General features: G+C 45.8%; 1 protein-coding gene across 1 annotated transcript; it reads right to left on the bottom strand.

Moving 5' to 3' along the window:
* Nucleotides 1-417: 417 nt before the first annotated feature.
* FKBP1A (FKBP prolyl isomerase 1A) lies at nt 418-24,093 on the bottom strand. Its single transcript, XM_043883488.1, has 5 exons — nt 23,901-24,093; nt 23,768-23,815; nt 7,984-8,096; nt 3,738-3,902; nt 418-1,512 (listed from the first exon to the last, which is right to left on the bottom strand). Exons 1-4 carry the CDS (start codon nt 23,935-23,937, stop codon nt 3,774-3,776), a joined length of 327 nt encoding a protein of 108 aa, XP_043739423.1. The 5' UTR covers nt 23,938-24,093; the 3' UTR covers nt 418-1,512; nt 3,738-3,773.
* Nucleotides 24,094-27,366: the final 3,273 nt, after the last annotated feature.

Here is a 27,366-nt window from a genome sequence, read left to right as displayed (position 1 = left end):
CACCTGTTTAAACCCCAAATCTCCCCTTTGTAACATTTCATCCATTTGCTGGCAGCACATCTCCAAAAGGGTTGTGGCTCAGGTCATCTGTTGGCTGCATCCCCAACTTCTTGGCAACCCCAGGAAACCCAGCACAGAGCTCTACCCAGACTTCACTTTTAATGAACTTCTGATGATGGGCGAGGGGGCAGCTCCCTGACAGCCTCACCTCCACACCGTTCACTCCATGGTGAAGATGCAAATCTACTGCCCACTCCCTCCCACCCGCGCCAAAGACCACTGGGGCAGGATGTTCCTGCTGCAGTTCTGCTAAGACACAGCCTCCGAAACTACACCCCCACCGTCATACCCCAACCCCATTCTCTTGCACAAAAGGGCAGGGGAAGGTGCCTGAAAGTAACCACCATCACACAGAGCTGAGAAAAGCCAGCATAAAGCACTTTTATTGCAATAATAAAACTTGAAATTCATGTGTAGTGCAGGGGGTGGGGGTAGGCTGGGGGAGTAGGCAGCAATTTCTCTCACCAAATCACTACACAGGACAGCAAAGGGGTGAGAGGGGGCAAGGAGAAGCCAGGAAACTCTGAGATCAGCAGGGGGAGCTGAGCATCAAAAAACAGGAGATGCTGAAGCTGTGATGACCAGCATCATTTTCTTAAGACAACACTGAAGGAATTGTCATGATGGCTGGGCTTTCATGGGTGTTAAGTGGCTACAAACAGCACCTTCAATTTAACTTTCGATTAAAGTTCTTAAAATTTAGGAAGTAGAGCTTGGATAGCTATGCGATTACAAAAATCCTGGATATTCATTAGAAAAACCACAGGATGGAAAAAAAAAAAAAAAAGGCCAGGCCATAAAGGTTTCACAGGTCCCTGCTGGCCTGGGGAACAGACATCTGCAATGTCCAACATCTCAGTGAAAACGATCTGCTTTCAAAAGGCAGAGGGTCTATGAGGAGGGTGAGGGTGGGGCAGTGGAGGTAAAGGCTCTCCCCCTTCCCACTGCAGTTTTGGGTAGGGCTTTCAATTCAACCCGAGGACATCTCTCAACTTGGAGAATAATTCGGCCCTCAAAAGCGCCTCAAATCTGCTATGGCTTTGCAGCGCAGCAGCAAGAACGTTTAATATATAATAGATAAAACTTTCATCCAAAAAAATAAAATAAAATAAAGATTCTTGCACCCCCCCCCAACACCAATTTCTAGTCTAAAGTTAACCCATTATTTGTGCTGTTAATAACATACTTGACTAATACTTAATTGGAAACCTAGATCCAAAGGACTGAAACTCAATCTTCACCCCAAAACAAAAACAAACTGAGTAATTTGAGGTTTATGGCATGTAGTTCAGGTCAACACACATACGAGGAGAAAGGGGAAGAGCAAAGCCGGTGACAGAACACATTCAGTCTGGGAAGATGTTTATACAAAGAGTGTAGTGGAACATCAGGAAAAGCTCCATACGGACTTGCTGTGTGCGTCTGGAGGCGCCAGATCCTTCTGTGGCACATCTGTTGGGGACAGAAAATCCGTTAAGTCCCAGCAGCTCAATGCTTTCTGTGGGGGGGAGGGACCGTCACAAGGCCATTGCCACACCATGTCCCTTCCCCAATAGCTGTGGTCTGATCTGTCCGCGCCCCTCTGCTCTAGTTGGGAAGGACCTGCTGGGCTCAGGCTAGGTTCCCAGGTGAGCAGCCTCCTTCCTGCACACCTTAGTGGTGTTTTTTAAACCTAAGGTTACATCTACATTGCCGAGAACAGCAGGAGAAGCAGAGCCCACCAATATGGCTGACAATTCAATTATCAATTCATTATCATTGGGTCTCCAACCTGGCTGTATATAGGAATACCTGGGGGCTTTAAAAATAACCTGAAGGCTTGGACTCCACATCCAGTGACAGCGGTTAACTGGTCTGGGGGTGGCCTGGGCATCAAGAGTCTTAAAGATTCCCAGAGACTTTAACATGCACAGCCCTAAGCTGGTTTTCCTCCTGTCAAACGGACTGAGAAAATATCTGCAGTCTTCATTCACTCACTCAAACCTGACATTTTGGGTCTGCCCTTGAACTTTCCCTCAAGACCTTTGCAAGAAGCTCTGAACTCTTCTTTGGCAGCGTGGAGGGGAGGCTGAGGCCAGGGTGAATCATAGCCATTCAGCCCTCTCTTCCTCTCCTTCCCTTTCCTGTCCTTCCAGATTTATAGAAAGCCTGTTCCCAAATCAGGATAACTCCAGGGCTCCCTCTGGTACATTTACGTTCAAAGGACTCAGCCATCTCAGGCAGGGACTAATGGTGCAGCCCTCTGGGCAGAAAGAGGCTCTATAAAGTGTCAGGGTTTCCTCCTGGAAGGAATGACAGGTGAAAAAGCCAGAGTCCTCAAACCTGACCAGGCATGGATGACCCAGGTGTTTAGGGATCAAACCACTGAGAGGAAACAGCTAAAAAAAAAAAAAAGTCTCCTCCACTTCAAGATAAAGTACTCCGTAACACACTGGCAGCCACTTACTACTGTTTTCAAACAGAATCACTGTCACCCAACCCCTGGCTATGGCCTTCCGGTTCCAGGAGCAGGAGGGGAGCAAATGCAGAGATCTGGGGTCACGTGGAGGAGGAAGGCACGGCAACCCACTCCAATACTGTCTACAGAATACCCTGGACAGAAGAGCCTAGCAGGCTATGGGCCATAGAGTCGCAGAGTTGGACACGAATGAAGCGACTTAGCATGCATGTATGGGGTCATGTGGAAAGATGGCAGTGTTCACGTGTTTTATGATTCTAATACTCATATGAAAAGTAACATGCTACTAGGATATTGAGTTGGCTTATCTAGAAATAAGGGAAGAAGAAGGAAAACAAGTCCAGGAAGGGGAAGCAGGAAAGGGCTCTGTCCTAATCTGTCTCTGTCTGGATGTGACCTTGAGTAAGGCCTCTCTCTTTCTCTGGGCCTCGGTCTCCCTACTTGTTGGACAGAAAGGCTCACTCAGGTCCCTAAGATCCTCTCCGTGATTGTCTGAAAACATCCTTCATACTTCATAAGCATCCTGGACCTCATCTTTCAACCCACCGATAACAAGCTGGCCTACTGTCCTTGCGTGTCCTGGGCTTGCTCCCTGAGGCAGGTGGCCCAGGTGGTAATGTCCCATTCACACCTTTTTTTTTTTAGTTCTACCAGTTTATGCTACCAGCCCACCTCCCTCCACCCTCGTGCACACATGCTCAGTCATGTAACCCCATGGACTGCAGCCCGCCAGGCTCCTCTGTCCATGGACTTTTCCAGGCAAGAACAGTGGAGTGGGCTGCCATTCCTTCTCCCCGTTCATACCTTTCTAACAGGCGGTGAGAGGACGTGTGAATGAGGGAGCTGCACAAACTCAGCAGGGCGGGCAAAGCTATCACCAACCTTATTTCTAAAGAACTGAAATGCTGGCACTAAAAATGTGATCTCTATTTCCAGTTCCCGGCTCGGTTTTAGTTTATAAGCTACATATAAAAACACTTCACTTAAACAGCTACCATCAGCTGCCCCATCCCCCCGAGTTCTTTCAAGAGCACATGCTCCCCGTCCCTTTCCAAGGTATAAACTTGTAACAAAACTCAAAGTATGGCTGACGGAGGAAGAATATAAAGGAAAACATCCCGAGGTACCAAGGTTCTCTCTGATGCCCGTCAAGCGCGGGGCATGACTTGGGAGGAGCAAAGGCAGTTAAAGGAAGGTTCTTCAGCATTAAGTTCCTTACCCAAGAATGGGGAGCTCAGGGAGGAGGCCACTCCTGTCATTCCAGTTTTAGAAGTTCCACGTCAAAGATGAGAGTGGCATTTGGTGGGATGATGCCTGGGTGCCCAGTGGCACCATAGGCGTAGTCTGGGGAGATCGTCAGCTTGGCTCTCTGACCCACGCTCATCTGTGAAAAGAACAAGGAAGAAGAGCAGCGCTGGATGCGCTCCCCAACTGTTCCCGTAAGAAGCAGAGCTGTTTACTGGGTGCTCCCCGGCCAGGATTGGGTGACTGGGACATTCTGGTGACTTCGTGGCTGCCTGGGCACCGGGCACCCTCTGTGAGGACATGGAGGCAGGCAGACAGGCTGGACGAGCCCTCCATCTGGCTCCAAGGACCCAACGACCGATAAAAATCCCTCTTGACTCCCAGAATCATCAGGCTCTCAATCCTTCTGTCCTGGTCCCACTAATCTGACTCTGGGCAGCCAACACTACAGACAAGTCACCACCTAAGCCCTTCAGTGGCCTGTCACTAGAAGCATCTATACTACTGCAAAAGGAGTGCTTTGGATAAAACTTTACTTTAGAAGAAAACACACAGAAAGTAATATTTGAGGCAGGCTACTTCTCTGCAATCTATTTATACTCAGAAATGTAGAAAAAGTAAAACAAGCAGTAAGATTTTCTGGGGGTACCAAGTAACATGTACCAATTGAATGAAAACAGCATGCTACCAATTATACAAAAAAGAAAAGTATTTATACATAGTTGCACCAGCCTGTATAAACACGAAAACATTTTTGGAAGAACACAAATAATACTAGCACTTTTCTATGGGGAGAGCAGAGGGTAGAGGGAAAATTTTCACTTTTTAAAACATATTTGTAGCTTTTTCATTTTCTCATCAAATACAAAATGTCTATTTTCTGAACAGTGAGCAGGTTCTCTGCTTTATCCCCACTCTTTACCTATCTCTTTTAAGTCTCCACGTCTATTTCCTCTCACCAAAGAGAACTGGAGATTTAACCAGTGTGGATAGAGGGATTTCTGTCTCTTTTTCAGAATATGCTTTACTCTACATCCTTGGTAAAAGATCACTGATTTACCTCCAAACAAACGGCTTAACCGGAGAAGGCAATGGCAACCCACTCCAGTACTCCTGCCTGATAAATCCCATGGACGGAGGAGCCCGGCAGGCTGCAGTTCATGGGGTCGCTGAGAGTCGGACACAACTAAGCGACTTCACTTTCACTTTTCACCTTCATGCATTGGAGAAGGAAATTGCAACCCACTTCAGTGTTCTTGCCTAGAGAATCCCAGAACGAGGGAGCCTGATGGGCTGCCATCTACGGGGTCGCACAGAGTCGGACATGATTGAAGCGACTTAGCAGCAAACGGCTTAACTTTCAGAAACTGCCTTTCCCAGGTGTCTAGATTTTTGTTCCTGCCTGGCTAGAAGTTGGCAGTACAAAACAGAGAGGATCTTTTGTGGCTTACTTTCCTTCAGACACCTCTCCAACTATACCCATACCTCTCCATGTGTGCACTCCTGACTCTCTGACCCAGCCCAAGTGATGGTGACTGAAGAGAAAGCTATAGGCTTCCTTCCTACAGTGCCCTTCAGAAACTGGGACATGTTGGACCAAGGCGGCAAAGAGAGTTGAAAGCATATGGCTTAATCTAGTAAAACCCAAAGCAATGATATCCTTTTACCCAGCAATTCCACTTCCAGAATCTGCTAGCAACTCAAATGCCCACTGCAAGGGGAGTGGTTTCACAGTGCAGCTGTACCGTTCTTCTTAGCCTCTAGAAAGAAAAAAGTGGCCTTAACTATACTAACATGGAAAGATGTCCAAGATACATGGTTAGATGAAAAAAGCAAGTTGCCAAAATAGCATATGTGCCAGGACTGGAGATCTATAAGCACAGAAAACGAACAATAATATCAAAAGAACAGGAAAGGGGGCACAGGACAACCCTTCTTGTGCTTTTAATATATGTCCTAAAGAAATATTATATGGAGGAGCTTGTGCTCTAAGCAGGTCTCACAACACCCAGACTTCCCACAAGCGCCAGCACTGTGACCGACTCAAAGCAGCCTGGCTGCAGGGAGGGACTTGGCATATCCCTGACACTTCATCAGGCCTCACCAGTCTGGGATGGGAAGGAGGCGGATAACACTAGCTCAGAGGCCGCAATGGCTCCTGGGACACACAACACAACGATTGTTCCAGTGCTGGAACAGCCGCAGAACATGAGCCACGGGGTGAACAACGGTGAGCATGGGAGATGGGGGGTGAGCCAGAGACCCAAGAGCCTACCAGACGTCTGGGGCTGGGGACAGGACAGAAAGGTACAGCTGGAGAGGTTTCCAAAAGGAAGTAAGCCACAAAGATCCTCTCGGTTTTCTACTGCCGACTCCTAGCCAGGAAGGAACAAAAATCTAGACACCTGAGAAAGGCAATTTCTGAAAGTTTAAGCAGTTTATTTGGAGATCAATCAGTGATATTTTATAGAGGATGTAAAGTGTATTCTGAAAAACAGAAATCCCTCTATCCACAATGGTTAAATCTCCCCTTTTCTTTGGTGAGAGGAAATAGACTAATTATCCACCATGGCAGAGCCTGATTATAAAGCTCCCTGGGTTGTAGGCCACAATAAACATCCCTTTACCTGGTTAGTGCCAAAAAAAAAAAAAATTCCTGGGCTCAGCACAAGGATAAAATCCAACTGAAATTTGGCAACCCTGGGTCCCTTTTGTCTACTGGGAATTTCATAGAGTTGGCAGAACAAAAGCTGGTTACACAAATGGGGAGGGGAGAAGTGAAGAAACAGACTTAAGACAAACAAAATTACTTTCTCTGTGAGCGTGACCTCTCAGAAGTGGTCTGACACAACATGGTCAATAAGAAGACAAATACAAATTAAAACCATACCAAGATAATGTTTTTCACTCATTGTGTCCTGAAGCCAAAAGTTTTTAACAACACACTGTGCTGAAGGCCTGGGAGGAGCAGGCACCTTCAGGGCCCACTGGTGGCAGTTCAGTGTAATCCCTACAGATGGCAACATGGCAGTACGTCAAAATCCAGTGCACACAGCTACTGAACCACTCGGTCCACTTCCAAGAATCTGCCTGTGGGAACACTTGCACAAATGCAAAATAAAGTCCATTCAAGATTAATCAGTGCAGTGTTGTTTATAATACTGAAATACTGGGAATGACCCAAATGGCCATCAAGAGTCCTGGTCAAATAAATTATAGTATACCCACCTAAGGGGAAACAGACAGAGCTCCTTTTACTGTGCTTCACAGACACTGTGTTTTCCACAAACTGAAGGTCTGTGGCTATCCTGTGTGGAATAAGCTTATCCGTGCCTTTTCCCTCAGCATTTGTTCACCTCATGTCTGTGTGTCACAGTTTGGTAATTCACGCAGTATTTTGAACCTTTTCATCGCTACATTTGTATAGCAATTATGTGGTCTTTGATTTGCTACCACAAAAAGATTATGACTCGGTCAAGGCTCAGATGATGGTTAGCATTTTTTAGCAAGAAAGTATTTTTTAAATTAAGGCACATACAGTTGATCCTTGAACACAGGTTTGAACTGCTTGGGTCCACTTACATGTCAGTGTTTTTCAACATCCATGGTTGGCTGAGTCCTTGGATGAGGAAATTCAGGCACAGAGGACCGGCTATGAAAGTTTTTTTTTTTTTTTTTTTTTTTTTTCGGCTATGAAAGTTATGTGCAGATTTTTAACTTCCCACGGGGCAGAGAGGTGGGGTTTGGTGTCCCTACCCTGCACTGTTCAAGGATCATCTGTGCATTGTTTTTTAGGCATAATGCTACTGCACACTTAATAAACTACAGTGCAGACATAATTTTAATATGCACTGGGAAACCAAAAAATTCATGTGACTCACTTTACTGCAAGATTTTTATTGTGGTGGCCTGAAACCAAGCCTGCAATCCTTCCAAGATCTGCTTACACTATGAAGCTCTATGAGGAGAGCTTCCTTCTCTTTTATGTCCTGGTATATAAAGTATCAGATATTAAGTGCAAAAGAAAAGAGCAGAACAGTGTGTGTGTGTGTCTCTCTCTCTAAAAGAAGGGGTGGGGGGGGCACTTACAGAAATTCTACAAAAAAACATTAATAAAAGGAGCTATTTGGGTGAGGGAGCTAGCAATGAAATTTTTCCTACTCATAAACATAATTTAAGAAGTAGACACTAAAAAAACAAAACAAAAAAAGAGAGCATACCTGGGCAACCCCTTCTTCCCAGCCTCGGATCACCTCCTGCTTGCCCAGCACAAACTTAAAGGGCTTGTTTCTGTCCCGGGAGGAATCGAATTTCTTTCCATCTTCAAGCATCCCTGTGGAAAAGGGCAGTTGTAACATGAGTAACGAGGAGGAATGACATGAGGGAAGTGAGAGCCAGCAGTAGAGTGCCTGTCCCAGAGCCAGCACTGGGAAGACCTGGCGGGGTGTCCTAGGATTTCCTGTGTCCTCAGTGGGCCTCTGAGGAGCTGGGGTAGTCCCTCTAGTCCAGGCTAGTGAATGCTCTTCCCCAACTCAAAGCAGTAAGTTGAGACCAGAGGCAGGCTGTCTACCTTGTTCTGGAGAATGGGGAAGCAGACACACTCCTGGCAGTAATTCCCAGCACTTTGGATTTCCTCCCAGACTGAGAGCAACTGTGGGCCCTTTAAGCACATATAACAGCTCGCAGTCACTCTATGTGCAAGCCATATTTCTCCCTCAATTCACCCACCATCTTTTACAGGAAGTGGGTAGTGTCAGAACTTAATTGAACTGTAGGATACTAGCTGGTATTGGAGAAGGACCATTGGAAAAGACACCAAAAACCTTTCACTGGTAAACTGTCAACAGCTCTGGCTGAACTGTGGGTGGCACTTCTAATCTGCGTCAGAGATTGGGCAAGGCACTTTCCACACATGAACTTATTCAATCCTCCCCACAGCAAAGGATTCCAGTCTCCACTACACAGAAGAAATAACTGAGGCAGAGAGAAGTGAAGTAATGTGGTAAGGTTTTAAAGCTAGGCTATAAATCCAAAAACCATTTTCATTCTACCATTCCAGTTTCTCATAAGCCAGACAACCCATACTGGCAACTTCCACTAAAAGGGGGCATTTCAGAGATGGAAATGCCAGGGGATGAGTGTCATGACAAAAAGACCAATAGATACCTGCAACTCCTTGCTCACAGAAGACCATCACATTGGTTTCTCCAAAAGCCAGTGTCAAGCCAATCGTGATAGCTGTCACTGAGGTCTTGCAAACACTCACACCTTCATCCCAGACTGGAAGGGTCCAGCCTGTTGTTGACATATAACTAACACAATACTGATTTCACTGGGGCGGGGTGCGGGCAACCTCTATGGTTCTAAGCAACACTCTAAAGACCCAGCAAAACACAGAATTCTGTTGTCTTTGTATGTTTTCAGAGGTGGAGGGAAATTCCAACCTAAAAAACAGTGTCAACACTGGTAGGTGGAATGGGGAAGCAGAGATCAATTGCCAGCTTTATCACGGTCACCAGACTTTCTGTATTTTGACAAAATAGGAAAATGGGGAGTCGTGGGGACAGGAACTACTGAGGAGAAGGGACAGATGTCCTAGGGCAGAGTGGGTGATGATACTGACTGAAACTGGGAGCTGAGGACTGAAAGGGAGATACAAAGATGGAGATCCATCCTTGTTAAGTCACTGTAAAGCTAGGAACTGGCACCCTAGAACTAATAAGTTGGGGAGTACATGTAGTTCATCTCTTTACCAGAACACAATCACCATCTGATCAAAGAAATGATAAATAGTTTTCTATAAATGACAAACTGGGAGAACACTAGATCTCCATGCTCCATAATACTCACCATAGATGTTCCCTCTAGTCCATTTCAAGCTCTTCACACAATGACCCCACCCCAAATGAACTCAGCATCAAGGGTGAGAGCAGGCAGTAAGAAGCTAGGCATCTCAGAATCCTTTCTCTTTTTCAGCCTTTCCATCCATCTGCCAGAGACTGCTTACAACAAATGAGGAAACCTACTAGAAGGCTATAATTTGCAGGATGCTGAAAGAGGTTATGCAAAAGAGGAAGCAATGCCCATTAAGAAGCAAGAATGAATGTGCATATGATGCTTTCTGGAGAGGGGAACAGGTTTGTCAGTATTGAATGCAGAATATAAGAGAAACTATGATATCAAAACAGGTATTAATAGTTTTGGCCAAGACGGAGGAAAAGGGATCCAATTTACCCTTCTACCTAATCAACCAAAAACTGAAACAAAGACACCAGACAAACCAACCACAGGAAAAAAGAAAAGAAACTGAATGAAACCAGAAAGAGGCCGGACTACAGTCACAACAATGAAGACACTGGACTTTGCAATTAAAGCCTGTGATCCCTGAGACAGAAAACTAACAAGGCGAGAGCTATGATGTCCCCCCAGCTTATATCCTTGGGAGCTTCCGAGGGAAATAAACAATGGAGTCTATAGGACACAGACCAGGGAGGGGAAGAGCTGTAAAGGAAGATCCCCAGATTTATAGAGTCCCCCATAAGTACTCACCACAGTACTAATCAATGCATGTGGCCTGAGGAAACCACTCACGGCCTGGTCAAGAACCCATCCAAAAGGTTTACAAGGAACAGTGCTCAGAGCCTATACAGGACTGGGATCAGTATTGGTTCCCACCAACTGGACTGAAAAATGTCATGGTTCATGAGGCATGGCATAGGATCCCTGGGAAGATCTCGCCTCAGCAGTGAGGAATAATCAGCCCCCACCTGAGCACTGCTCTGGTGGACCCACCTAACAAATCATAAAAGCAAGACCGCAGAGGATCAAACTGCTTCCAAGCAACTCAAGTGTTTACCCGTAAAAAGCTCAAGAAGGTTTTTAGGAATAAAATATCCAGCACCCCAAAAGGTAAAATTCACAATGTCTAGCATCCAAAGATGGTTGTTGTTCGGTCGCCAAGTCATGCCCAACTCTTGGCGACCCCGTGGACCGCAGCACACCAGGCCTCCCTGTCCATCACAATCTCCTGGAGTTTGCCTAAGTTCATGTCCATTAAATCGATGATGCCATCCAACCACCTCATCCTCTGTCACTCTCTTCTCCTTCTGCCTTCAATCTTTCCCAGCATCAGGCAAGGTCTTTTCCAGTGAGTCAGCTCATTGCATCAGGTAGGCCAAAGGATTAGAGCTGCAGCATCAGTCCTTCCAATGAATATTCAGGGTTGACTTCCTTTAGGATTGACTGGTTTGATCTCCTTGCTGTCCCAGGGACTCTCAAGAGTCTTCTCCAACAGCACAATTCAAAAGCATAAATTCTTCGGCACTCAGCCTTCTTTATGGTCCAACTCTCACATCTGTACACAACTACTGAAAAGATCAAGGCTACTGTATAGCCTTGACTATAGAAGACTTTTGTCGGCAAAGTGATGTCTTTGCTTTTTAACACACTATTTAGGTTGGTCATGGTTCTCCCAAGAAGCAATCGTCTTCTAATTTCATAGCTGCAGCCACCATCTGAACCCAAGAAGAGGAAATCTGTCACTGCTTCCACTTTTTTCCCTTCTATTTGCCATGAAGTGATGGGACTGAAGTGGTTGTCTAAGGTGGCTTTATAAATAGCTGAGGAAAGAAGAAAAGCAAAAAGCAAGGGAGAAAGGGAAAGGTATACCCAACTGAATGCAGAGTTCCAGAGAATAGCAAGGAGAGACAAGATGGCCTTCTTCAATGAACAATCCAAAGATTACCAAGCATGCAAAGACGCAGGAAAATATGACCCACATGCAACTAATCAATCAACTGAAGTGACACAGATGTTAGACTGAGCAGAGGAGGACTATAAGATTGAAGTCAGACTTCCAGAGATGAAAACCGTAATGCCTGAGATGAAAAATATGCTGGGCTTAGAAGAACTGGATGGACATTCACAGGCAAAAAGTAAAAGCTTGGACCTATATTTCACATCATAATCAAATGTCAACTAAAAATCGGATCTAAAAGAACACTAAACCTATAAAATTTCTAGACGAACTCATAGGAAAATAACCTTTGTGACTGTGAGTCAGGCAAAAATTTCTTAGATATGAGATGAAAAAGCACACTCCATAAAAGGACAAAATGAACTTCATCAAAAATGAAAACTTCTGCACTTTAAAGGATACTTTTAAGAGAATGAAAAGTCAAGCCACAGACTGGGAGAAAATCTTTACAGGACATATCTCTCATAAAGGACTTGTGTCCAGAATATGAAAAGAACCCTCAAAAAACTCAGCAAAAAAACAATTAAAAAGGGGCAAAAGATATGAATTCATTCTTCACTGAAAAGGATAAAAAAAATGGCAAGTAAGTATATGAAAAGATATTCAACACTGTCATCATTAAAAAATGCAAATTAAAACCACTAGGAGGTATGACTACTATCGATTAGAATGTATACAACTAAAAAGACTCATCATGTTATATACTGGCAGGGATACGGAGGAACTGGAATCCCCACACGCTGCTGGTGGGAATATAAAACAGAAGAGCCACTTTGGAAAACAGCTGGCAGTTTAAACATACATCTCCCATTTGACCCGATCATTCTACTCCTGGATGTTTATCCAAGAGAAATGGGGCTTTTGACTATGTAAAAATACTCATATACACAAATGCTCATAGCAGACCTACTTGTAATAACCAATAACTGGAACAATCCAAACATCTGCCAGCTGGTAAACAGATAAATATATCCATATGATAGAAAATTATTCAGCAATAAAATGGAATGAACTACTGACTTATGGAACAATATAACCTCAAAATAATTATGCTGAGTGAAAGCCAGACAAAACAGTACACATGGTATGATTCCATTTATATAAAAACTTTAGAAAAGGCAAATAACCTATGCTAATAGTGGTTGTCAGAGATGGGAAGAGGGAGGTTTCAAAGAGTAACAAACATATCAAGACTTATGAAACTGTACATATTAAATATGAATAGTTTATTTACTGGATGTCAACTATGCCTCTATAAAACTGTTATTTTAAAAAACAGGAGAAAGGGAAAAAAGTGAGATTTACTAAAATGCTACATGCTTGCTTCCTACACCCAACCAGGCTGTGGATGGCAGGTGCTTCCTCTGTTTGGAAGGTAAAGCAGGCAAGTCAGCCTCAGCAGCTGCTCCCATTTTAACTCTGGACATCTCCGTGCCAGAACCGGGAGCCCTTGAACAGTGAAACCACCTGCCAAGTTAGTGCTGTAATTTCCTAGAGAAAACACTTCTCTGCATGAGAGAAGGCAACTGAGGTTACAGTGCAGACACAACAGCTGATACTCTTTAAGCTCCAAAGGCCATTCTTAGTAAAAACCTGGATCACCAGCAAGACCTTCTATTTGAACTGACTGATTCCATTTCTGATTACACACAAATCTATACCTCATGACCCAGAAACTGTCTAGGATAGCTACGTACTCTTGATGTCAAGAATTAGTTCTCGTCTTTCCCAACTGAACATGACTCGAGATCAGACCTGGACTCAAGAGAGTTCTACGTCCCTGGGGCACTCAGCTCAACCCCTGGCACTCATGAGCACTTTAGGATCTGCTTCATTTGCACAATTTTTAAGAACTAGCAGGACAACCGCAAGGCTTTGGACCTCTTCCCGATGTGATAAAAAGAATTGAGGGGTAATCCCAGAATGGCAGTTTTTTACACTCAGCACCTTTAAATTCCTCGGCAAACTCCGGGCTCTCCAGTTAAAAGCACAAGGCCACAAAAGGAGCAAAAGCTATGGCTGCCTGCTGCTGCTGCTAAGTCGCTTCAGTCGTGACTGACTCTGTGCGACCCCATAGACGGCAGCCCACTAGGCTCCCCTGTCCCTGGGATTCTCCAGGCAAGAACACTGGAGTGGGCTGCCATTTCCTTCTCCAACGCGTGAAAGTGAAAAGTGAAAGTGAAGATGCTCAGTCGTGTCCGACTCAGCAACCCCATGGACCGCAGCCTACCAGGCTCCCCTGTCCCTGGGATTCTCCAGGCAAGAACACTGGAGTGGGCTGCCATTTCCTTCTCCAACGCATGAAAGTGAAAAGTGAAAGTGAAGATGCTCAGTCGTGTCCGACTCAGCAACCCCATGGACCGCAGCCTACCAGGCTCCTCTGTCCATGGGATTTTCCAGGCAAGAGTACAGGAGTGGGGTGCCATTGCCCTCTCCCATAGCTGCCTGAGGGACTGTTAAATCAGCCTCTGGCTGCAATGCCGTTGATGTCACCTTCACCTGGGTCTACTCCTAAACTGTTTTAGCTGTTCTTTGGGGGAAGAATCAAACTCAGATCCCTGGAGAGGGAGGAGGGCTTTAAAAAAAAAGAGAGAGCACGCCTGCATGATAGTGGGGAAGTCTCCAGGTCCTCTCCTGGCAGGATCCCGCCCACAGCTTGGCTTTCTGCTGCCTGTCTGTTATGGAGGGCTCTTTCTTGCTCAAAAGGAACCAGCAGAGGCAGACCTGGCCAGCAGCTGCTATGCAAAGGCCCCTCGGACTGTTTCCAGATGCTTGGTCCATGTCACAGAAGCAGCGGTTAAGACCCAAGGCTAGGGAATTCCCTGGTGGTCCAGTGGTTAAGGATCTGACTCTCGTTGCCAAGGGCCTGGGTTCAATCCCTGGTCAGCAAAGATCCTGCATGGCACGCAGCCAAAAAATAAAAATACATAAATAATACATTAAAAATAAAATTAAAAAATCTTAAAAAAAAAAAAAGAAGGACCCAAGGCTAGCATTTGAAGATTCTGGAGAACTCCTGGGTTATCATTTCACTTAACAGAAAAGAAGCCACTTCTAGCGCACTCTGCTTCATGGAAGGCAGAGTTCCCAGATACTCTCTACCGGGTAAGGGAAGATGATTGAGGAAGGCACTGAATCTATGGCCTCACCACATGTTGTAGTTAAAGCTCATGATTCACAATGTGATTTTCATTAGCTGATGCATCTTTGCAGGTGGTTTTCACAGGAAGCATTTTGCAGGGCCCCGAATATGGAAAGTTTTAGAACCACCACCACCAACCAAAAAAACCTAAACCAAACAACAACAAAACAGAATATCCCAAACCCCAAACTTTCAAAATTATATAAAGTTCTTGCTACTTACAGTTGGGAGAGGGAGAATTTCTACTTTTAACTTAATACCAGTTAGTTTTTTAAGGACTCTCCATACTGTTCTCCATAATAGCTAACATCAATTTACATTCCCACCAACAGTGCAAGACGGTTTGCAGACTTTTTGATGATGGCTGTTGTAACAGGTATGAGATGATACCTCACTGTAGTTTTGATTTGCATTCCTCTAACAATGAGCAATGTTGAGCATGTTTTCATGTGTTTATTAGCCATCTGTATGTCTCCTTTGAAGAATTGTCTGTTTAGGCCTTCTGCCCCCTTTTTGATAGTGTTGTTTTGTCTTCCTGGTACTGAGTTGCCTGAGCTGCTTATATATTTTGGAGATTAATCCTTTGACAGTTGCTTCATTTGCTACTATTTTCTCCCATTCTGACAGCTTTCTTTTCACCTTGCTTAGTTTCCTTCCTTGTGCAAAAGCTTTTAAGTTTAATTAGGTCCTTTTTTTAATTTAAATTTCCATTACTCTAGGAGGTGCATCATAGAGGATCTTGCTGTGATTTATGTCAGTGTTTTACCTATGTTTTCCTCTAAGAGTTTTATAGTTCTGGTCTTACATTTAGGTCTTTAACCCATTTTGAGTTTATTTTTGTGGATGGTGTTATGAAGTGTTCTAATTTCATTCTCTTACATGTAGCTGTCCAGTTTTCCCAGCACCACTTATTGAAGAGACTGTCTTTATTGTATATTTTTGCCTCCTTTGTCAAAAATAAGGTGCCCATAGGTGTGGGGATTTATCCCCAGGCTTTCTATTTTGTTCCACTGGTCTACATTTCTGTTTTTCTGAAAGTACAATACGGTCTTGATAACGGTAGTTTTGTAGTATAGTCTGAAATCAGGAAGATTGATCTCTAGTTCCATTTTTCTTTCTCAAGATTGCTTTTGGTTATTCAGGATATTCTGTGTTTCTATACAAATTGTGAATTTTTTTTTTTCTATTTCTGTGAAAAATACAATTGGTAATTTGATAAGGCCTGCACTGAATTTGTAGATTGCTTTGTGTAGTCATTTTGACAATATTGATTCTTTCAATCCAAGAACATGGCATCTCTCTCCATCTGTTTGTATTCTTTGATTTCTTTCATCAGTGTCTTACAGTCTTCTGCATACAGGTCTGTTGTCTCTTTAGGTAGGTTTATTCCAAGGTATTTTATTCATTTAGTTGCAATGGTGAATGGGATTGCTTCCTTCATTTCTCTTCCTGGTTTTTCACTGTTACTATATACAAAAGTAAGGGATTTCTGTGCATTAATTTTATATTGTGCAACTTAACTAAATTCAGTGATTAGCTCTAGTGGTTTTTTGGTGGCATTTTCAGGGTTTTCTATGTATAGGATCCTGTCACCTGCAAATAGTGAGAGTTTTACTTTTCCTTTTCCAATCTGGTTCCTCTTCTTCTCTGAATGCCATGGCAAGGACTTTCAAAACTATATTGAATAACGGTGAGAGTGGGCACCCTTGTCTTATTCCTGATCTTAGAGGAAATTCTTTCAGTTTTTTACCATTGAGAATAATGTTTGCTATGGGTTTGTCATATATGGCCTTTATCATGTTGAGGTATGTTCCTTCTATGCCAATTTTCTAGAGAGTTTTTATCATAAATGAATGTTGGAATTCTGTTGAAAGCTTTCTCTGCATCTACTGAGATGATTATACAGTTTTTATTTTTCAATTTTGTTAATCTGGTGTATCACACTGATTGCTTTGTACATAATGAAGAATCTTTGCATCCGTGGGATAAACTTCAGGATTAATCTCTAAAATATATAAGAGCTCATACAGCTCAATATCAGAAAAACAAACCACCCAATCAAAAAGTGGGCAGAAGACCTAATAGAAGTATGATACCAATCAGAACAGGAATGCAGACTTTCCACACTCCGGCTAAAGTCTAATGCCAGGTCCTAAGTGACCACTTGAAACAGTCACTGAGTACCTACTCCATGCCAAGCACCAAAGGAGAGAGACCCTGGAGACCATCAGCCCTCTGGGGCTGACCTCCTGAAGCCTGCAGTCTCCTGGGGAAAGAGCAGATGTAACTATACACTGCCTGATGGGCACCCTGTTAGAGATGTAAGTGTGTGCACACATCTGAAGTGTCACTTTAGCCAAGGGTCAGGGGAGCCCACTGAGGGGGTGTCATTTAAGCTGCAAGAGGAGCCTGCCCTGGTGAGAAGTGGAGGCAGTGTGGCAGGCCAGAGGCCTTTCTGGGGGGAAAGGGTAGTGTGTTTGGGGAACTGAATGCAGGCCAGGGTGGCCTGAGCTCCTGGGAAGGGAAAAGGAAAGGCAAAGAGAGCAGAGACAGCGGCAGCCAGGAGCAGATAGTCCCCCTTTCTTTCCCTTTCCTCCTCCGGCTCTTTGTACTGCTACAATTTATCAGGCCAAAGTTAAAGGTGCCCAAGGGAATACATGCCTAAGTTGTTCAAAACAGCTCCGGCCTTTTCCATGGGCAACAGTAGGTGACAATACTATTTTTAGAGAAAATTTCAAGGCAGACAAATGAACCTTAGTTTACAGACACAATGAACTGTTATCTATAACATTTCAACTCCTAGTTTATAGAAAATCAAGGCAGTGGAAGGAGTTACACACAACCAGGAGAAGACAATGAGACAGACGTGAGGGTATTCTAATCAGAACTTTACAAAAATCAGTTTTTAACCATCAAACATGCTCAAGTTAAAATTTTTATTGTATAAATTATATCCAATAAAGCTGTCAATAAAAGAAGTCTGAGACCCATTGCAAGGAACCAGAATTCTTTGGAGAGAGGTGACTAATGCGAGGAACAGAACAGTGAAACCAAGGAAATGATTAAAAATAGTGGAAGCATGTCAAAAAGGTAGGGTCTGCGTGCAGGCACACTCAGTCACTGCAGTCGTGTCCAACCCTTTGTGACCCTAGGGGCTACAGCCCGCCGTTCATGGGATTTTTGTGACCAGAATACTGAAGTGGGTTGCCATGCCCTCCTCCAGGGGATCTTCCTGACCCAGGGATCAAACCCGCGCCTCCTGTGTCTTTTGCACTGCAGGCAGGTTCTTTACTGCTGACCCAGCCAGGAAGCCCTCCTGAAGGGGCTCCTACTGGCCAAATTTGGGAAAGAGTATCAAAAAGAATAATGAATATCAATGATTTTAAGGCCCTGAGTAAAATATGAGTCCCTAGTATACTAAAGATAAATAAATAAATAGGTGGGGAGAGTCACTTGTCACCGTGGAGAATGACTATAAAACCAATTCTTGACCTTAAAATTGATAATTAAAGGGAAAGAATTCAGCTTTACCCTGTGTAATAGAAGAGCAGCTAATAAATGTAGAAGATATGAAAAAAAGTTTTTAATTACCATTTTGTAAATTAAATGCCAATGAAACAGTTTTTTCAGGTAAGAATCACCAACTGATATAAAAACCAGTAGGTGAAAGGCTGGTGAGGAGCAGGGCACATGCAGGATGTCCAAGTACCTTGACAATGGCCCTGTTAATTCAAAGGGTAAAATGCATAATCACAAAAAAGATCAATTTAGCATCACAAATAGTGATGTTCCCCATGGTATGCCGAGTATGAAGTACACAGCATCATGTTAGAAGTCTTCACACTAAAACGTTTTAACCAGAAACTGTTTATAGACATTTCAACTCCTAGTTTACAGGAAGTCAAGATAGTGGAAGGAGTTACACAACAATCAGGAAAAAACAATGAGATAGATGTGAGGGTATTCTATAACGCTAAGTGCTCTCTTTGGAAAAGCAGTGAGATATGAAGACTCTTCTGGATGTTTACTATAGACATAATCTCCAACTGAACTCTTTTTTTTTTTTTTCTTTAAAGCTATTGAAAAACACTTTGAAGACAACTGGGGTAGTTTCAATATGCATTTGGCTTTAGATACTACTGAATCATTTAAAATTTTCTCAGATGTGACCAGAATTAGAATAGGGAGAATACTCTCATTCTTATAGCATGCTCAAGTACTTAGAGAAAAAGTATCATGTCAGCAGCTTCTGATGGCTCAGCTAAAAACCCAACATAGATTATATCTATCTACATATACCTGTAAGTAGACAGAATTGGCAAACATGACAAAACGTCAACCATCATGGAATCTAGGTGGTGGGCACGTGGGTAATTACTGTTCTATTTTGATTTTTCTCCAATTCTGACAACTTTACAAATAAGAGTTGCACACAGACGCAAGAATGCTATGAGGTCTTTAGTTCATTTAAGACACGTGAGCCTTCTGCTTTCACCTGTGGAAGAAAGCTGGCATCCATGTGCTTCCACATTTTGGTAATCACAGTCCCAGAGGAAGGAAAATAACATTTCCATAGCAGGGCCCATTTGCAAAATATTAAAATCCAATTATGTTAAGGAAACTTGAAGGTAAAAGGACTGACACTTTAACTTGCACACGCTAGTAAGCTGGTGTAGCCCAACCCTGACCGTCTTACACCCACCAAGAATCAACAACAAATACTAAAACTCCTTTGGTCTCCAAATTAAAGAGAACAGCTGCAGTTTTCTTAGCCAAAATATTCTGCAGGCAATGTGGAGGCCTGTTTTAGGATGAACCTTCACTCAGATTCATCTTTTTTTATAATTACCTATTTCCTCACATGTGAAATGGAAGGGTTTCAGCCTATGCAACCCTGGCAACCCTAAACTGAGGGATGATAAAACACCTAGCACCGGGGACACAGGGACCTTTCATGACACAATGTGCAATAAGAGCATTACTATTGCTGCTGCCCCTCCCAGAATGCACTTGCCCCCGGCAACTCCTCACAGCAGGCACTGTTTCTCCCATTTTTAATAGATGGCAAACAGAAGCTGAGAAAAGTGGATCATGTGCCCAAGCTAAAATCTGAACCCCAAAGGACCCACATCTTCTTTGGGGACCACTGTCCACGTGGTACCACTTCTGCACACTTGCCCTTGGCACGCTCTAAACATCCAGGATGCAACAAGGGCCCTGTTTCCGCACTGCCACCAACACTCCAGTGTCCACACAGCAGCTAGAAGGCAGGCGATTCTGATAAAATCCAGATCAGCTCATGACTCCCATCTCAGAAAGCAAGCCCCACCATTACCTCATCTACTACCTTCTTCCTCACACAATCCACTCCAGCTAATATACCAAGTCATGCGCCAGCCTCAGGGCCTCTGCACTAGCTCCTCTCTCTGCCTGGAAGACGCTTCTCCTTGACAGCCAGATCAGTCACTCCCAACTTCCTTTGGGCAAATATTAAGTGTCATTTTGTAAGAAGTTTTTTCCAACCACCCTCACTAAAAGCTGTAAACCCCCTTCCTAGGACTTCACTCTGCCTCAACCTCTCCCCACAGAGCTTCTCACCACCTGATGTGTCACACCTTCATGCTGCTAGTCTCTTCCCCACCAGACCAGGCCTTTGTTTAGTTCATTGGCTGTGTCCCCAGTGCCTGGCTGGTTTCTGTTGCTCAATAATTATCTGCTGTAGGAAGGAAAAGAGTCCTGCTGTGGCCCTGCCCGAACAGTTACAGTCTGTCTGCCTGAAGCCGGCACACATCGGGGAAAGCCATCTGAGCAGTCTCTGCTGGGGGCGAGCCTTCCTCCAGACATCGGATCACCAGCCAAGAAACACCCAGCAGGGGACAGGGTGGAATAAAGCAGGGAGGAGAGGGGCGACAGAGGCTAAAGAAAAGCAATGGGTGGGGAGGGGAGCTGCAGCGCCCCTTCAAGTGGACCTCCCGAGGTGATGAAGCCGAGGCATCCTTGGTTTTTCTCAGTCAGAAGTCAGGCTACAGACAAGTTAAACCTGATCCCAAGGACAAGATGTCAACTATAAAAAAAGAATTCCTCAATCCACTTGAGGTTGCTCTGACAATGGCAGGCGCGTGGCCTGCTGATGTGAGTAAAAGGGACATAAGCCTAGCAGTCTGTCAGGACAAGCTCAGTAATAAAGTTGATGAAGCTACTGGAGGCAAGGAGGGAGCCATGAGGATCCACTTGGTCCTCAAGGCACATATTTGGCAGGTTATCTTTCCACTTCCTCCCTCTCACCTCAATGCCTGCCTGTCATGCTACTAGGAGAGGCTTGGCTAAACACAGTACAGTTTTCACCTTCCCTTCTGACATGACGTAGATGTGGCACAGGCCTTTCTTTGAGGCCCTGCTCATGTTGTGCTCTGCTAGAGGCTGTGGAAGTTACGAGAGGGAGCCTGGAGAGCGGCATCCAGGATACAACTGGCAGCCACCAGGAGCATTTAGAACATCCATGTGGTCAAAGTCAGCCTGTGCTGATCATATCCCCGGTGACCAAGAAAAGATTTTGGCTTCCTTATTTCCAATGCTGATCCTTTGAAGCTGCTCCTAAATCAGCAGCAGCAGTTACCTGGCCAGAGCAGACTGGATCTAGAGAATTCATCTGACCTGAACCTGGGTCAATCAGATTCTCTGTCCTAGGAACTGTAACCACTGGAGCCACACAGCCAAGCAGTCTGAGCTAGCTATGCAAAAGAAGACAGAGAAACGGGGGGGAGGGGTGGGAGGTGGGCACACAAGGATGTCCACCATCCACGACTTAGGAGAAGCAGAGAAACAGCCCTAACAGGAGACTACTGAGATAGGTAGGTAGAGAAAAACACGGTGAAAACTAGGAGGATCATGAGAATTTCTTCTGCTCAAGGTTCAGTGAGGAGACGTTCTCTTGCATTTGAGGACCCTCAGATTTTTATGATACTCTTCACCATGTTCCCTCACGATGGCTTCTGTTCCAAGTGGCTTTTAAGTCAGTCAGCTGCTACAGATTAAATCTCAAAGCGCTTACCCATTCCTCTCACGCCCCCACAGGTCTCAAACAGGTTCTTCCTGGGAGGCTGATGGCAAAGACCCACAGGAACAAAGAAGCCTGCCCAACAACAGCCTATTCTGTGAGCATGAGGCAGAGCTGACTTCTCACCAGGGTGTCTTTGTAGGGCTTATCAAAACTGAAATAAAAAAGACAGCTTTTGTCCCAACGCATGCCAGGGTCACACTGCTGTTCTGGGAACGTGTGGGTGGGTGCCACCCTAGAGGAAAACACAGATTTAGAGAAGAGGCACTGGGAGCCCTGAGAGTGTTCTGGGTCCCGCAGCCATCTGTTCTCTTAGGAAAAGGCTCCAGACATGCAGTGTGGGGACACTTCACTAAGAGGCAGTGAAACTTCGTTCTGCCGACATGCTGGTGTCTGGTCCTGCCATCAGCACCAGAAGATAGGTGAGCAAAGGACAAGGGGCACAGAAGTGGGATTGGGACAGGTGTAGCCAATTAACCTAACATGACTACTTAGAAACTGGAAGGAGAGAGGGGAGAAGTCAACTCATCACCTCTCTGAGTCCCTGCCCCAGTTGGCTGTGGGAACTGAATGAACTGCCCACTCACCTAGCACTGTAAAAGGCAATGGTTACTCTTCTCATTTCACAGATCAAAATCAACCAAACTGACACGTTCTCTTCCACTAGACCTCCCGGGCTCAGGTGCTGACCATGGTCTACAAAGACAACCATTTAAAACATCAAAACCACTTTACAGTTTTGTAGGTATGAGATAGTTCCCTACCAAGATAGGTTTCAATACTTCCTCCTATGGTAGCCTTTTAAAAAGTTCTATCCCTAACTCCCTACACCCCCACCCCCTTTTCTACACAGGGAGAAGGACCAGAGGAATAAAAAACTCAGAAATAAAAGGGCACTGGAGGGGGTAATGTTAGCTGCCTTTTTTCCTTCCCAAAGAAAAGTCATTTCCCTCAACAGAGGGCTCCCCCCATGATCTGAGAGAGAAGGGGAGAGCTTATCCCTGAGCAGCGGGTTCAGAACTGCCTACAGCCTACTTGAGGGGGTGGGGGAGCGGAGAGAAATAGAGCCAGGAGGAGGAGGAACAGAGGAAAGGGTGGGAAGGAGGAAAAAGGGAAGGAGGAAGGCGAGGGAAGGTTGGTCATATTAACAACTGTGGCTACGCCAATCACCAGCACCCACTACAGCTAAGTCTCCGCCTGCTCAGCCTCCCACCTCCCCTCCCTACCAAGTACAACCCAGGAGAACCTTGTAAGGGCATGGAGTAAAAAATGGTCTCAAGGAATATGTCATGTTAGAATTCTGGCCGAGAGTCTAATACTTCTTTTGGCTTATAATACTGTTTGTTTTCCTAACTGGGCCTCAGTTTCCTTATCTTTCGAACGGGGATAAGTTTCTACTCTCAGAGGACTGGGGGACTAAATTACATGTTATGTCAACCTGGGCCGTCACCGCCACTGAGGCTCGGGTTTATAAAGTGGCTCAAAACTAAAAAAAGGAAAAGGACGTTGCAGATCTAATTCCTCCAAGGCCAGGCTGGGCCAGAGCAAAGACTTAGAAAGTGGGATGTCTCCCCACCCGCAGCGCGGGGCCGAGTTCCCACGGACTAGGAATTACCTCGCCCTTCTTATCTCCATCGAAGGGTGGGGCGGAAGCGGGGATAGGGTGTAAACGGGCACAGAAATGCTATAAATCCTCTCTGATGGTCCTTGGCCAGAGCTCTGCCCATCCTGAGGTGTGACCTTGGACAAGTGACTTCGCCGCCACAAGCCTCAGTTTCCCCATCCGCGCTGTGGGCAGAACTGCAGCATCTCTGACACAGAACCGCTTTCGAAGTGCGGAATAAGTCCGGCCCGCGCGCCGGCTCGGACCGCCCGGGGTTCGGCAAGCCCGACGCTGCCCCCTCGGGGGCGCTGCCACCATCCAGGCCTCGGCCTCGGGCCACGCGGGCCCGCCGCCGCCACGCCCCAGGCCTTTGCCCCCAGGCCGCGCCGGCTGCCCCCGACTCCCGAGCCGCCCCCTACCCCGGCCCAGCCGGTCCTCCGACTCACCCGTGTAGTGCACCACGCAGGTCTGGCCACGCTTCGGGAAGGTGCGCCCTGAGGAGACAGACAGACGCGCGGGGTGAGCGGATGCGCGCGGTGGCCAGGGCACTCCGGGGCCACCGGGCGCGCGCCTACTCACCGTCTCCAGGAGAGATGGTCTCCACCTGCACTCCCATGACTGCGGTAGCGGCGGACGCTGGGTTGACCGACGGGCTGCGCGACTGGCGGCGTGGACCGAGACCGGATCTCGCGGCGATTCCGCGGCTCTGCCTCGACCCTCAGCGCAACGGCTGCGCACGCGCGCGCCCCCGCACGCCCCGCCCTGCGTGCGCGCCCCACACGGCGCGCACGTCCCCGGAGCCCCGGCCGCGGGGCAGTGGGGGGAGGGGGGCGGGGAAACCGGAAACCCGGAAGCCCCGAGGCCTCCGGATGCTGCCTTTCAGAGAGGCCGGGCTGCTTCCCCCACCCTTCCTTTCTCCGTGCTACCTGCGGGGCAGGCATCACTAATCCAGTTTCCGCGAATGAGAAGCGAGAGTCAGAATTGGGGATCAGCCAGCTACTAACCCGGGGGACTACTAGGTCCACACCTACTTATCCTGTGAAAAGGATGGTTGTGAGAGGTTCGCGCGGATGTGCGTTCTTGTTAGCATTTCAGTCAGTGGGTCACGATCCTGAGCTGCCTTTCTGCTGAGGAGGAGTCTTCAGCATTTACACTGCGCTGCAGGAAACCTGTCCCTCTCTTGTCCGGATTCATTCATTCATTCATCCATTCATAACTTACCTACATATACTTACTGAGCACCTACTCTATGTCATGCGCTGTGTTAGATGCTGGGGTAACGGTAGTAAAGGAGACAGACTCAGTGCCTGACCTCATAGAACTTAAGGTCTCGTGAGGGAGATCCAATCAAATAACCACAAAGATAAATGTAAAGTTTCAAATCCTTAAGTACTGTGAGGGTGGTTCATGGCATTGTGCTCTGAAGGACATATGACAGAGATGTATAACTTAACATGGACTGTGGTAACATGCTTCCCTGAGGTAGCCAGGTTTAGCCAAGGTCTGAAGGGGTTGACCAGCTCATGTTAAAAACATGACCCCAAAATTTTTTAACACTCTTATCATCTTTGTCCCCTTTCCTTTGAGTCTTGGGAGCCTGTGAGTGCTTTGGCAATTTTTGCATTATTTAGGATATGGTCTGTGACAGAAACCTAAAGGAAGTCAGTCCTGATCATTCACTGGAAGGACTGATGCTAAAGTTGAAGCTCCAGTGCTTTGGCCACCTGATCCGAAGAACTGATTCATTAGAGAGACCCTGATGCTGGGAAAGATTGAAAGCAGGAGAAGTAGACAATAGAGGATGAGTCAGTTGGATGGCATCACTGACTCAATGGACATGAGTTTGAGCAAACTCCGGGAGATGGTGATGGACAGGGAAGCCTGGCGTGCTGCAGTCTGTGGGGTCGCAAACAGTTGGACATGACTGAGCAACTGAACTCAACTGTGACAGAAACCAAATTAACAGTGGCGGAAATGAAGCAGAAGTTGGTGTCATGGGACGTTCCTGGTGGTCTAGTGGCTAAGACTCCACACTCCCAATACCGAGGGCCTGGATTTGATCCCTAGAGAGGGATCATGCCCACATGCCGCAACAAAATGAAGATCCTGTGTGCCACAACTAGGACCCGGTACAGCCAAATAAATAAATATATATAAAAAAAGAGGGGGATGGAAGTCCCACCTCATTGAAGCCAAGGTGGCAGACGAGAAATACCCTATGACAGCAGTCCCCCTGAAGACAGAACCGACCATGTGGCAGCTCCTCACAAGACTGCCTGACTCCCCATGCTCCCGAAGACCCAGGAGTTTCACCAAGGCTTAGGTCAGCTGTAGTCAAACCTTGCCTGCATGGTCTAAGTGGATATGTGCAAGGTTGTCAGGGCACCAATACAGAGCATTTCCCCTAAAAGAGCCCTCCCCAGAGAACAAGAAACACAAGAACCCTATAAGATTTTCTAAGGTGAGGTGAGAAGAGCTGTGGGCAGGGAGGAGGGAGTCCTGGGTTCTAGATTTGGCATTGCCAGTGACTTGCTGTGTTACTTGGGTAAGTTCTTCCCCCTCTCTGAGCTTCTGTAAAGACAAGGGGTTTGTCTAGATGATCTTCAAGGGCTGGGAAGGCTTTCAGTTCAGTTCAGTCGCTCAGTCATGTCCAGCTCTTTGCGACCCCATGAACCGCTGCACACCAGCCCTCCCTGTCCATCACAAACTCCCGGAGTCCACCCAAACCCATGTCCATTGAGTCAGTGATGCCATCCAACCATCTCATCCTCTGTCGTCCCCTTCTCCTCCTGCCCTCAATCTTTCCCAGCATCAGGGTCTCTTCCAGTGAGTCAGCTCTTCGCATCAGGTGGCCAAAGTATTAGAGTTTCAGTTTCAACATCAGTCCTACCAATGAACACCCAGGACTGATCTCCTTTAGGATGGACTGGTTGGATCTCCTTGCAGTCCAAGGGACTCTCAAGAGTCTTCTCCAACACCACAGTTCAAAAGCATCAATTCTTTGGTGCTCAGCTTTCTTCACAGTCCAACTCTCACATCCATACATGACCAATGGAAAAACCATAGCCTTGACTAGACAGACCTTTGTTGACAAAGTAATGTCTCTGCTTTTTAATATGCTGTCTAGGTTGGTCATAACTTTCCTTCCAAGAAGTAAGCGTCTTTTAATTTCATGGCTGCAATTACCATCTGCAGTGATTTTGGAGCCCAAGAAAATAAAGTCAGCCACTGTTTCCACTGTTTCTCCATCTATTTGCCATGAAGTGATGGGACCAGATGCCATGATCTTAGTTTTCTGAATATTGAGCTTTAAGCCAACTTTTTCACTCTCCTCTTTCACTTTCCTCAAGAGGCTCTTTAGTTCTTCTTCACTTTCTGCCATAAGGGTGTTGTCATCTGCATATCTGAGGTTATTGATATTTCTCCTGGCAATCTTGATTCCAGCTTGTGCTTTCTCCAGCCCAGCATTTCTCATGATGTGCTCTGCATATAAATTAAATAAGTAGGGTGACAATATACAGCCTTGACGTACTCCTTTTCCTATTTGGAACCAGTCTGTTGTTCCATGTCCAGTTCTGATGGGAAGGCTTTAATGATCTCTGATTTCAGAATAGTGCCTGACACATAGTAAAGGCTTAAACATGAGTTGTTGAATGTATGGCAAAGGGAAATTCACAGTGCAAGTTCATAATGTAACCACTCTGAGATCTGTGTTGTTAAGACTTTGTTGTTTTTCAGTCACTCAGTTGTGTCTGACTCTTCGCCCCGCCTTGGGCTGCAGCATGCCAGGCTTCCCTGTTCTTCACTATCTCCCAGAGTTTGGTCAAACTCATGTCCATTGAAATGGTGCTGTCATCCAAACATCTCATCCTCTGTCACTCCCTTGTCCTCCTAACTTCAATCTTTCCCAGCATCAGGGTCTTTTCCAATGAGTCAGGTCTTTGCATTAGGAGGTCAAAGTGTTGGGGCTTCAGCATCAGTTCCCCAATGTATATTGAGGGTTGATTTCCTTTAGGATTGACTGGTTTGATCTCCTTGCTGTCCA

This window comes from Cervus elaphus, chromosome 23, assembly GCF_910594005.1.
Source record: "Cervus elaphus chromosome 23, mCerEla1.1, whole genome shotgun sequence".
Lineage (NCBI taxonomy): Eukaryota > Metazoa > Chordata > Mammalia > Artiodactyla > Cervidae > Cervus > Cervus elaphus.
This window is presented reverse-complemented; position numbering and strand designations above follow the sequence as displayed.

Coding starts and splice junctions, on each gene's coding strand:
- FKBP1A (XM_043883488.1), bottom strand. CDS start 23,937: ATGGGAGTGCAGGTGGAGACCATCTCTCCTGGAGACG. Junction 23,816..23,900: donor GACCATCTCTCCTGGAGACG/GTGAGTAGGCGC, acceptor CTGTCTCCTCAG/GGCGCACCTTCCCGAAGCGT. Junction 8,097..23,767: donor CTGCGTGGTGCACTACACGG/GTGAGTCGGAGG, acceptor CCTTTTCCACAG/GGATGCTTGAAGATGGAAAG.